The sequence below is a fragment of the Artibeus jamaicensis genome, unplaced genomic scaffold (assembly GCF_021234435.1).
Source record: "Artibeus jamaicensis isolate MK-2021 breed Jamaican fruit bat unplaced genomic scaffold, CSHL_Jam_final contig_60, whole genome shotgun sequence".
Classification (NCBI taxonomy): Eukaryota; Metazoa; Chordata; class Mammalia; order Chiroptera; family Phyllostomidae; genus Artibeus; species Artibeus jamaicensis.
In genome coordinates, this window is record NW_026521900.1 from 312,129 (window position 1) to 324,792 (window position 12,664).

Below are 12,664 nucleotides of genomic sequence, written 5' to 3' on the forward strand. Positions count from 1 at the left end.
AAGGACATAAAATAGAAGCTATTAATTATGTTGTAATGGTGAATCCGGGATTCGGGTTGCTATTTTAGTAGTATTTATCCTGTACAACATATCTATAACTCTGATGTTCATTTCTCTTTCTCATTCCCTCTATGTTCATAGCAGCACAATTTATAAAATAGCCAAGAGTTGGAAGCAACCTAGGTGCCCGTCAGTAAATGAATGGATCAAAAAATTGTGGTACATATACACAATGGAATTCTATGCAGCAGAAAGAAAGAAGGAGCTCCTACCCTTTGCAACAGCATGGATGGAACTGGAAAGCATTATGCTGAGTGAAATAGGCCAGGTGCTGAAAGACAAATACCATATGATCTCACCTTTAATAGGAACCTAAACAACAAAACAAACAAGGAAGCAAAATATAACTAAAGACACTGAAATAGAGAACAGGTTGACAGGGGCCATAGGGGAGAAGGGAGGGAATTTCAGGGGAAAAGGGAAAAGATTTACAGGAACTAGTATAAAGAACATATGGACAAAAACTAACAGGGGTGGAAATGGGAGGGAGGTGGGGAGTGATGGGGGGGTGAGCTGGAATGGGAGTAAAAGACAGAAAACTACTTGAACAACAATTAAATAAATTTTAATAAATAAATTTTTGGAGTAAGCACAATGCCATTTCTTTAACTATTCAATGATCATCCAGAAGCAAAAGTACAGCATAGGAAGATAATCTTTATTATACTAAACTAGAAACAGAGCAGATAGCAAGTTCACGAGGTATTTTTGATTATTATTCTTTTAAGATCAGGCTTCAATAACAATAATCAAAACGAGTCTTAACTGCACAGATATTTTGGTCACTATTGTAATCTTCAATGGCACAAAAGCCAGCTGCATAAACTAACATGAAGGTAATGACTGTGATAATTTTCCACAGGCTAAAAATGTAGATCACTGCATTAAACTCTACCCTTATATTTTCTTCTTAAACATTGAACAATTATTGTTACTTAGCAAAATATCAGACATGCACATAGTATTCCCACAAGAATACTATCTTAATATTGTCAGTATTGATATCAAGCTTTTTTTTCCCTCCCAAATTCAATGAATCATGGTTCCACTCTCTATATGTTTTAGTATTATGCAAACTTGATTTGTTTTTAAGGTTAAACAGCAGATTGACTTTGCATTTGGTGGCCAGCTGTGTACCTTAATTTTTTATCTTTTATTTTTTGAATAAACTTAAATACATTTCATAAGCCCTGAGATTTTCCATGACTTGCTAATGATTGTATAGTTTTAATTTATACTTCATTCCAATTAATTTGAACCCCACATAATTATTTAAAATGATTCACAGATGGTTTTAACTAAAGCAACAATAAAATTTACTACTTGTACAGTTACACTGCAAATAAGGCCTTTAACTAAGAGGTACATATTTTATGCATTTTTATTTGTTAGGAGCAATTTTTAAAAATTACAGCTATGATACTCGGTCAGCAATAAGTGCTTTTTAACTTTGCTTATTTCTACATGGATGACAAGAATCACTTTTCCTCTCTCTTGTAAAATGACTTTTTCCCCTCCAAACATAAATGTTAATTATCCAACTGAACAGGTGCTGAAAGACACTTAGAGTTTGAGCAGCAGATTGGTAACTATAATGACTGGCATAGAAATATGCTCATAACAGGCATTCAATAATGTTTGTTATACATGGAATGTGTGAATTGTAAGGCAACGAACTGTTAGTCAGATACTTCTCAACATACACTGTAACTCATTTTGTTTAAAGGGAATTCAATGTTACCAGACTTATCGTCCTCAAATGTCAATCTAAGATCTTAAGATTTTAAAAACTGTTTTTAAAGTTCTCAGAAAATGTAAACAGGTTAATAGTAGTTGCTATTCTGATATTACTTGAGAGGAAAAATTAACAATTATTTTCTACTAAGTCATATGTAAAACTGAGGAGAAGGCATACAAAATTAGGAAGTGTTAGCTAACAAGTATTTCTCTAGGTTTATCTTTGCAGTGTTTTTGTTCATGTATTTATCCATGTTAACGTCTCTGAAGCTGAAAGAGAATTTTATTATCTAAATGGATTTTCCTATCTCCTTAGTTAACATAATCTTAGACAAAAGCTGGTATAAATATAAGGTTGTGTTTTCATGTCATGCCACAGTTGTGTATTTTTTTCTTTTGCAGACATTAGGTTTTTCCTATATTGAAATGCTTCTGTGTATATACAGAATATGAACTATTCTTCCAACTTACTATGAGATTGCTTGCTTATAATATTCAGTTTTTATTAATAGCTTTGAAGCTTATTGCACACTTGTCATCTAGCATATTAACAAGTAACTTATTCTTTTTAGAAAGGATACACTGACAAATTCTTAAGTTAATGGCTTTGGCCAAACATTTTTAGTCTGTCACAGGACAATAGCAATGGCAAAAACATTGACGATGCAGTTCATGGTTCGGTTCTCCCATCTTACAGTACAGGTACCTGAAAACACACACACACACAAAAGGACTTTGAAATGTCTGCAGAAACATCGAAATTACCAGAGAATGATAAATACATTTTCATAGGTTTTAATATCTTATTTCCTGAAATCTATTAAATCTCCACATTTCATATTTGTCTGAAGGCATACTTGTTAGTTACAGTTAGGTACAAAGCAATTCCGTTGATAAAGTCTTTTCAGACTTTAATTAGAGATAAATAAGCATTTGATAATAAGTTCACTTTCTGACCTTGCTAGAAGTTGGATTCTGTTTGAATCGGCATAAAGTCTCTTACCATCAGATGTGGTATCCCAAAAGCAGGAATTGGCTGTGTGAAAGCCATAAGCACTCCTCTGCACCACTGCACAGGTCACTAAAAATAAAGTCACAGAGTGAGGATACTTACAAATGGAGGAAAAGATATCCAAGATCCAAAAGGTTTGAGTTCAGAGCTTTAAAAAGTATAAAAATAATACAAAACAAAGCATTTAGCAAATAGATTGAAAAATTTAAGAATTTCCTGATCTTGATTATCTACCACCATGAATTTGTGCCCCCTGGATCCAGACTGCTTGTTGCCCACTGATATAAACATTGGTGATTGCAGTGCAGGAAAATGCTGGGCCAAATTATGTACATAATTCAGTCAAAGAAAATATTCTACTTTACAATTATTGTGTGGCATTTCACAGTCCTACATGTAAGGAGTCATGGGGCTACTGAAAGGAAGACATTGGTGCTCAATAGGTTTTGGTGGAAAAGGATAACTAAGGTAAATGTACACGGTGATGCTACCAAGGGAAAACAGATGGTTGGCAGGAGCTCAAACTGCTTTTCAATAGCAAAAGATCTCTATTTTTTAGGTACTACCACCTGTTATCTTTAGATGAATAAGTTAGAGGTCCTTTATACCCTATTAGTGTCCAACTACAGTGTCTATAATTCATTTATATTCTCTAAATTGAGAGAAAATCACAAGGACGAAGGTGAGTGAACTTTTGAGGAAGGACAGGGATACTTACCAATATATTTATAAGCTTTTCCCAACTTAACCAAATGTGCTAAGGATTGCTCCACTATGCTTGCAGTCCATTGGTTGATGTTGGTATGGTCATAATCTTCACCACCCAAAACCCCATCTATACACTAAAAGGCAGAGGACAGTTAAACAAATTACACACAAATTGCAGCTAAAATGTCTTCAAAACACAAAATGCATTTATACTCCAATAAAGCACCTTAGAAAATATACATCTGGTAAGTATTAAGCAGTATCCCTACTTGTTTAAGAATTTTCCAAGCATTTCTACATGCATTATCTCTCCTTAGGAGATACTATGGATCACATAAAGATAAATATGACATGGCCTCTGTTGTAAAGCACTTCATCTAGCAAAAAAACTAATAATTCTGTAACCCAAGAAAGACTAATCAAGGGTGATAAGTTATGTCACAAAAATATTATGGAAGTAGAGATTTTAAAAGGGTGAAGTCTCTATTTTCTTAGTGCTTAGAAATATGAGAGGCTCATCTTACTAGGTTGTTGTGAGAACAGAGGGAGATAATGTCATGTGCTCAAACACAGTGACTACCACAGAATAAGCACAATAAATCATGCTAGATATCAGCATCATCATGAGCATTATGCTTATTTTATTTTTTCAGTTTTATTGAGATATAATTGGCATGTAACATCATGCAAATTCAAGGCATACAAGGTAAAGATTTGATACATGTGTATATTGGGAAATAATGACCATGATAAGGAGAAATAACATACCCATCTTCTCACAGTTATTTTTGCATGTATGTTAAGAACAATTAAGAGGTACTTTTAGCAACTTTCAAGTACACAATATGGTGGTGTTAACTGCAGTTATCATGCTGTACATTACATCTCCAGAAATTATTCACCTTATAACTGGAAGTTTGTGCCCTTTGATCTATATTTCCCCATTCCCCTCATCCCTCATCCCTCAGCATTATATTCTCTGTTTCTCAGTTCAACTTTTTAAAATTCCACATATAAGTGAGATCATACAATATTTCTCTTTGTTTGATTTGTTATGCTGTTGTTATTTTATATTCAAGTGATAGAGCCTGGATAGTAAAGCACTCATTCAATTCCTTTATAGAATCCACCTTAATCACACACGCACATAACACACACAGGAGCACATGCACATATGCAGCTTTCATTTACTACAATTGTAGTAAAATTCATAAAGGCACAAATTAATATGAAATGTTAAGCTGGACAGTATAAAATCTTCACCAATGATGTAATATAGAAGTAAAAGTTAAATTTATAGGGGCTGAAGAAAAAAAACAGGGCTCAATTTTTTTCCTAGACTATTCAATGACAGCTATGAGGGCCAGTGGCCAAAAGATCAGGGCCAAAGGGTTTTAATTCTGTCTTTACCATCCCCAACCTGATGACCTTGGGCAAATGTTTTAGGTTATCTAAACTACAGAAAACATCACAAGGCTCTGGATTTCCACTGTAAGTAGCCCTGCTAATTACTATTAATTAAGATTTAGTCTTCTTAATTAGCATTAACTAGGAGGTCCACTAGATAATGAGGTCCTTAACCTGTCTGTATTCCCAGGGCCAACTCAGGAAGTGGGCATGCAGCAAGCACTCAGTAAATGTTTTTTGGTGAAGTTAATATTGGCTTGGATATACTCTCTGGGCATCCTAAATCAAATCTACTTTAGACTATGTTCCATGTTAATTCCATTTATTGATTGATTGATTGATTGATTGATTATGCTGCTACAGTTGTTCTATTCCCCCCTTCATTCCCCTCCACCCTATCCCCCCCGTCCCCACCATTACACCCCCTTTAGTTTATGACCATGGGTCTCAAGTTCTTTAGATTCTATATTTCCCATACTATTCTTGCCCCCCATCTATTTTCTATCTACTGTCTATGCTACTTATTTTCTGTACCTTCTCCCCCCTTCTCCTCCTCCCACTCCCCCTGTTGCTAACCCTCCTTGAGATCTTCATTTCTATGTTTCCACTTCTGATCTAGCTGTCCTTTTAGTTTGCTTTTGTTTTAGGTGTGGTTGTTAATAACTGTGAGTTGCTGTCCTTTCACTGTTCATGGTTTTTTTTAACTTCTTTTTCTTAGGTAAGTCCCTTTAACATTTCATATAATAAGGGCTTGGTGATGATGAACTCCTTGAATTTGATCTTATCTGAGAAGCACCTTATCTGTCCTTCCATTCTAAATGAAAGTTTTGCTGGATAGAGCAATCTTGGTTGTAGGTCTTTGGATTTCATGACTTGGAATACCTCTTTCCAGTCCCTTCTTGCCTGTAAGGTCTCTTTTGAGAAATCCGCTGACAGTCTGATGGGGACTCCTTTGTAGGTGACTGTCCCCTTAGCTCTTGCTGTTTCTAGGATTCTCTCCTCCATTTTAATTTTGGCTAATGGAATGATGATGTGCCTTGGTGTGTTTCTTCTTGGGTCCAACTTCTTTGGGACACTCTGAGCTTCCTGGATTTCCTGGAAGTCTATTTCCTTTGCCAGATTGGGGAAATTCTCCTTTATTATTTGTTCAAATAAGTTTTCCACTGGTGGCTGTTCCTTTCCCCCTTCTGGTACCCCTATAATTCGGATGTTGGAGCGTTTAAAGATGTCCTGGAGGTTCCTAAGACTCTCCTCATTTCTTTGAATTCTTGCTTCTTCACTCTTTTCTGTTTGGCCATTACTTGCTTTCTTTTGGTCCACTCCATTGATTTGAGTCCCAGTTTCCCTTTCATCGCTATTGGTTTCCTGCGCAATTCCATTCATTTCAATTAGTTTCACCTTCATATGTTTGTCTAATTTGTGGCTATAATCAACCAGTTCTGTGAGGATCCTGATCACCAGTGTTTTAAACTGTGCGTCTGAGAGTTTTGCTATTTCTTCATTGATTAGATTTATAGGCTCTGGGGCTTTGAGATCTTCTTGAGCCAGACTTAACGGGTCTGTTCGCACCTGTTAAGTATGAGGAGCGGAGCCTTGGACTCCCAGGTTGCTGGGTTGTGATGCTGTATGTGGAGGGGGGGTCAGAGTGGGGAAATGGCGTCCCCCTCTGCTGTTTCTCGCAGCTGGGTGAAGAGTGGAGCCTTAGGTTGTTCACCGGGGCAGGGCCACTTAGGTCGCTGGATTATGACACTGTATGTGGAGGCGGGGTTAGAGCGGGAAATGGCAGCGCCCTCTGCCGCTTGCAGCTGGGTCTGCTGGCTCTCGTCCAATCGCCCACTCCCTCGCTTGTCTATCTACACCCGAATGCATGACCACAGTCAACCCGCAGCCCTGCTCTCTGGCTGTTTCTCCGAGGTCGCTAGCTGGGTTGCTCACTAGGTCCAACCCTGCTCCTGGATTCCTCGCCTGAGTCCGTCTGACCGAGTTTTCCTGTGCTCCGCTCTGCCCGCTGCTGGTTTCGCCCCCCTTACCAGTCAGGCTGAAGAATTAGTTGTTATCAGACTTCTGAAAAGTTCAATTTTCTGTGTTCTGGCTGTGTTTTCTGTTGCTAATATTTAGTTGTCTCTAAACTTGGTTGTGTGAGGAAGCACGGTGTCTCCACCTATGCCTCCATCTTGGCGGAAGTCCCACGTGTCCTGTTAATTCCATTTTTAACTCACTTTTTCTCTGAGAATTTATTTGGGGGCTAATTCTGTTACTGGCAATAAATAAAATATATGCATATCACTGATAATTGAGTGGCTATAAGACCTCAGAGGCAAAACATTAGCATAGAGACTCAGAGAAGGAAATCTAAGGAAATAAGAAGATCAGAAGGAGATAAGGAAAACAAATACCTGCTGAAACTGTGTAAAACTTTTCATCTAAAATAGTGTGCTCTCAAGTCTTTCCAATGCCCCAGTAACAAAGAGCTGGTTCATAGGAAGACAGGAGCTGGGAGGAAGATAGACATGAAGCTAAAAGCCACCTGGAGCAAAATTGAATTTATTTAGAGTATTTTATTTCAGATAAAAACTTCAAGTGAAGCTTACTGTTGATTCCATAATGTATTAGAGTTTTTAATTAGTGTTTTTCATTAAATTATTTATATTACTTAACTCCCTCTTACAAGTGTTAAACTGACACTGTAAAATGCACCCAGTACCTGGTAGCCCCACCTAGCCACCACTCAGAACGGATATCCCAGTTTAAGAACCATGCTTTTTTTTTCATTTAATAAAACATAAAAGTAATACATGAACGTGTTTTTAAAAACCGTAAAAAGCAAGAATCCCCTCTCCACCCTTTCCCATCCCCAGTTCCATTTCCTAAAGAAAACACTATCAGTGTACAACTGTTTTTATTTCTGGTAAGGATTATTTTTCACATTTCAAAATAATATTTATACCACCACTTCTTGATTTATGGTTTATTAACAACATCCCTAGAGGTCCTGCTATGAGATGAAAATTTAGTTCCATCATATAACCTGCCACCTCCCTCCCCACTTCCCTCAATATAGTGAATTCAATATTTTTACTTCAATATATTTAACCATTAGGAGCATGTTTCTTTCCCACTCCTGGCATTTCCTTCCACACACAGGACTTTTCCTTAACATTCTTGGCCTCTTATCACACCTATTATTACTCCCCATGGAGGTGAAGTGAGCTACTTGGTTGGTGAGTATGACCAGTTTTGTTCCACCATTCTCATTTGGGTGAGCCAATCTCCCAAATGCCTTGGAATTAACTATTTGATTTCTCCTTCCCTCTCCACTCAGACCAATGAAAGGCACCAGCCTGACTAAGCATTTTTCTCTGCTCAGTCTTTCCCTTGGATGTCTCTTCCAAGGTCTGAGCTGATCAGATAGGGAGTTAGCAAAACAAGCTCAAAACTCCAACTCAGTCTTAACCAATAATAAAGGTAATATTCTCTTTCTTGTGACTCTTTGGTCTTTGCATTTAGCTTTTAGCTTCTTTACTCAGAATGTCCCATGTCCCATCTAGCAATGGACACTTTGAAAAATGACGTGGTTATCATTCTTGCCCTTCCCATGACCTCCACCCCCTCTTCCACCTCCCAGTTGCCCTCATTTTGCTTTTGTACTGTCAAGGTATTGAAAACATTTGCATTCAGTTTTAAAAGTTAAATATTGTTGAGCTACATAGTTCTAATCCATATTTCTGAACTATTACAATATGGCAGGATTTTCAGGTGCCTGTCTGGGCCTCAAGATGATCCTAGTTATACAAGGCTAGGCCTGGTTGAGTTCTGAATGAACCTGTGCTTCAGAACAGTCAGGCAGGTAAGGCACTGACTCAGGATAGGCTGATGAGGTCCTCAGTGCTTAGACTGAAGGCAGGGAGGGTCAGCTAGGATACAGGCCCCAACAGCCATACCCACAAAACAATCCTGCTTTCTGAGCCAGCTCATTTTTGTCTAGGATTTGGCACAGTTAAAAATGACTCAGGACTATTAAGTGTTCATAAATACCTTACCCATCGTGCAGATGCCACTAGACTTAATTCCTCTACCAGAATTGATTCCCAAAGAGAACTACTTGTCTATTTGCCTAACAGAAGGGCCAGATTTGATGTTTCAAATGTTACTCTTAAGATTTTGATTTACCATTATACCAGTGTCTAAAAGATGTTGTGATTATTTTTCCAATTCTAGTGGTTTATAAAAACTTATATGACCAAAAGCAGATATTTCTACAGTCTCTTATTTCTTATAGGTCACACATAAATATATAAATATATATATATATATATATATATATATATATATATATATATATATAATCTCACAATATAGGGACTATATGTAGATTATATATTATCTATATGTAGATTATATATCTGTAATATTAGTATTTAAAATAATATTTGGCTTACTAGGATAAAATTATTTTGTTCCAAAGACAGAGCATTAATTTTAGAAAACAGCAAACTAGTTTTCTGGACTCATATTTAAACATCACTTTCAGAGTAAGCCCAGGTTGCTTGGCAGCATAAAACAAAACATAGAAGCACCCCTATAAAGTTTTAGCAAACAAGTATTAAAAATGTTTTAATACTAGAGCCTCTGACTTTGCACTGAAAGTCAAAACACAGCTTCTTAAAATTGCAATCAATGCAGCAGCCTTCAAAATGAACAAGTTGTGTAACTTACCTCTTTAACAATATTGTGGGCTTCCTCTGCATTGAAGCCAGCCTAAAGGGGGAAAAAACCCATAAGGATGCTTTTAGCAAAGTCTTCCTTTTATTGGTGGTAAACAGGATCCACTAGGTTGACCTGTTAGTGACAGGGATCCATACTGACAAGGGGCATCCAATCTACTGAAGCTGCTAATCATACCTTAAACACTTAACATGACAGAATGCTTTCCCCACCTACCTCCCTGGAGATTTTAATTACTTTAGTCTTGGGAAAAACCTGGGCAACTAAATTTTTTAAAGTGTCTTACTGATGATTGTGATGAACACCCTAGACTGAGAATCATTGCACTATAGTACACAGGTAACAGCAGGAAGTGGGTATAAACATGTGCCATCAGGTATATAGGAGATGGCTGAAGTGAAGTGAGAATGCAGTGGTACATGAGAACAAAATGCTTAATAGTTTACTTCAATTTTGTTCTTCACTTAGGCTAGGCTAAAATGTGGCCTTCTTGAATTAAAGATTATGGAAATACTTGATCATTCTAAAGTAATGACTTTTAATACTATGTAACAGGTCTGGCAACATAGTCTTCCCTTTGGAGTGACATGATAAAGTTCTGAGTTAAAAACACCCATTAATGACATCCAAATGTGTGTCCCTGAGTAGAGAACTAGGCTATTCTCTACTAGTACCTATTACATATGTAATAAGATTTAAATCTACAGCAAAATACTTCTGGTTAATACATGATTTGTTTCCATGGAGAAGTTTTTAGGTGCTTTGTAACATCAGCATTTTTCAAATCCCACTATCTGACTTAAAATTGGTTCAAAAAACAGTTCTTACAGTAAGTAAGACCTTGAATATAGATGTAATTCTTACCTCAATTACACCACGAAATTTCCTAATAAAGAAATAAAAATACCCTAAATTTTTTTGAATATTATGAAAATACCTCACAAGCCTTGACCCTATGAAAATGTTCATTTTGCCTTAAAGTAAGTTCCTCATCTATTTTCCAAAGTTGTCTACAAATTAAAGGATGCCCATTTCACTTTGATTTGGAAGGTTGCCAAATAATGAGGATGTATAGGGTGGCCATAATGATACATGTAATTTTATCTCTTTTTAAATATAAGTAGGAAGTAGTACCCTACAGAACCCTCTTACGAGTCAGGAGACTAGCACTTGGGGGATATGCCTGAGGATGAAATACTTGTGGTTGAATTTCTAAAATAAGAATAATTTACCACTGATCTGTAAGTATGTGTGTTAACTGTGTCACAGAGCTAACTGAATGTGGCTTTAGCTTCTACAGAAGCCCACACCCTAAAGACAGATGGACCAGAAGAAGCCCCTTCCAGAGGTCCAATAATATATTACTTTATGCTGCCTCTCCAATACGTGCCTATCTTTTTCACAACTTCATTCACCTGTGGTTACCACTGGACAGAAAATGTCTTTGTCTCTTTTGCCTTTGCAGGCCTGTCACAGGATATGCTGGGACGCAATAGGCCTCATCCTCCTAGTGGTTAATGTGAAGGAAGAGTTGTTGAGAAGTCTGAGGCCTGGGTTCAAAAGGAGCAACTGTCATTCCTGGCAGTTCTAACTCTGCGCAAGTCAGCATGAAAGTCAGAGTCCCCATTAGTATCACGAAGATAACAATCCACATCAAGGTGTTCTCGTGAGGTTTCAGACGTCTGAGTCCGTAAGCAAGGGGTCGTATTGCACGAAGAACCTCCTTTTAACCCACCCACTCGAGAGTGACAGGAAGCCGGAAAGGCTCTACAACTAGGGCCTTGTTCACAGGGGTAGAGTGGCGGCACCTACTTTGGGGGTATTAAAGAAAAGAGGCAGCACTCGAGAAGACCAGTTTCCAAGGCCTGCGTGCAGATTGGCGGTGGCAGTCACCACCCCACACATCCCGAGTCAGGCTTTCTACCCCTTGGCCCTGACCCTACCACCGGACCCCCCGCCCCCCCCCCCCCCCGCCATTCGCTACGGCTGTCCCTGCTACCCGGAACTCTCAGCCCACCCTCTGGGTTTCAGGGTGGGGAAACGGGGTAGGACGGGCGGGGTGGATCCCCAGCCTGGAGGAGAAGACCTCCTTTGGAGGCTGTGTAGGTCAATTGTTGGGGCTGCTCTGCGCCAGGCGACCCTCGGCAGAGACCTCTCACAGCGGAGGGTGCGGGCAAGAATAGCTAGCAGGCGGCCAAGGGGCGGTACCTCGTCACAGTGGCGATGGTACTCCTCCATGGCGGCTCCGATTCTCCCGGGGGGCGGAGCGACGAGCGTCTTGAGCTGAGCTCTGCCGCTGCTGCGCACTGGCCTCCGGGGAGACAACGCCCCGTTTTTGTCCCTGGAAGGTCCCTACGTAACACCCGCCTTTGTGTGTCAGCAGCGCTGCGTTCCTGGCAGCACCGCCAGAGCTCAGGCGTTCTGAGGCTTCTCCTGGCTGCTTCCAGTCTCGGACCTTGCTGGAAACAAGGGATGAGTGTAAAAGAACTGAGAATTGCGGGAGAGCAACGGGGGTGGGGGTGGGAGGAAGGCAGGACAACTGTAACTGAACAGTAATAATTAAAAAAAAGAACTGAGAATTGTGCCAGAGTGGGTCAGGTGGTGTGACCTGGTGTCAGTGACTCTAAATTCCACTGCTGTGGATTTGAGTGTCCACTTCTGTGGTTATTTGCACATATTTGTTCATCACCATTCAACAAAAAAGTGTAGTTAATGCAGTGGTAAACGAGTCGCTTTCATTTGTCTGTGTACTAGCTATGTTACTTGGGAAAACCTCCCCACAGCCTGCTTCCTCATAAGACACCTTAAAATTATACCTATTTCATGGTTGGTTGTAGGGATGAAATGAGATGCTATATGCATAACTCCTAAAGTGGAACCTCTTATACTTCTCCTCCTCAATGATTATGTAAAAAGAAAAATTTGACTAATAGGAAATAAGGTACAAATATCTGAATTAAATTATAATTTTTAGAAGAGTGGTTATGTTTATTTAAAAATTACTAACTTCCAGAT

The 12,664-nt window shown here is 38.7% G+C and overlaps 1 protein-coding gene across 1 annotated transcript; it reads right to left on the bottom strand.

Moving 5' to 3' along the window:
* Positions 1 to 343: 343 nt before the first annotated feature.
* Positions 344 to 11,963, bottom strand: DYNLT3 (dynein light chain Tctex-type 3). The gene is made up of 5 exons (XM_037165098.2): positions 11,858 to 11,963; positions 9,641 to 9,682; positions 3,528 to 3,651; positions 2,801 to 2,878; positions 344 to 2,503 (listed from the first exon to the last, which is right to left on the bottom strand). Exons 1-5 carry the CDS (start codon positions 11,885 to 11,887, stop codon positions 2,427 to 2,429), a joined length of 351 nt encoding a protein of 116 aa, XP_037020993.1. The 5' UTR covers positions 11,888 to 11,963; the 3' UTR covers positions 344 to 2,426.
* Positions 11,964 to 12,664: the final 701 nt, after the last annotated feature.

Excerpts from the sequence above, each read along its gene's own strand:
- DYNLT3 (XM_037165098.2), bottom strand. The coding sequence starts at position 11,887 with ATGGAGGAGTACCATCGCCACTGTGACGAG. Across the intron at positions 3,652-9,640 it reads CCCACAATATTGTTAAAGAG|TGTATAGATGGGGTTTTGGG; the intron begins GTAAGTTACACA and ends TCTGCCTTTTAG. Across the intron at positions 2,504-2,800 it reads TTGGGATACCACATCTGATG|GTACCTGTACTGTAAGATGG; the intron begins GTAAGAGACTTT and ends GTGTGTTTTCAG.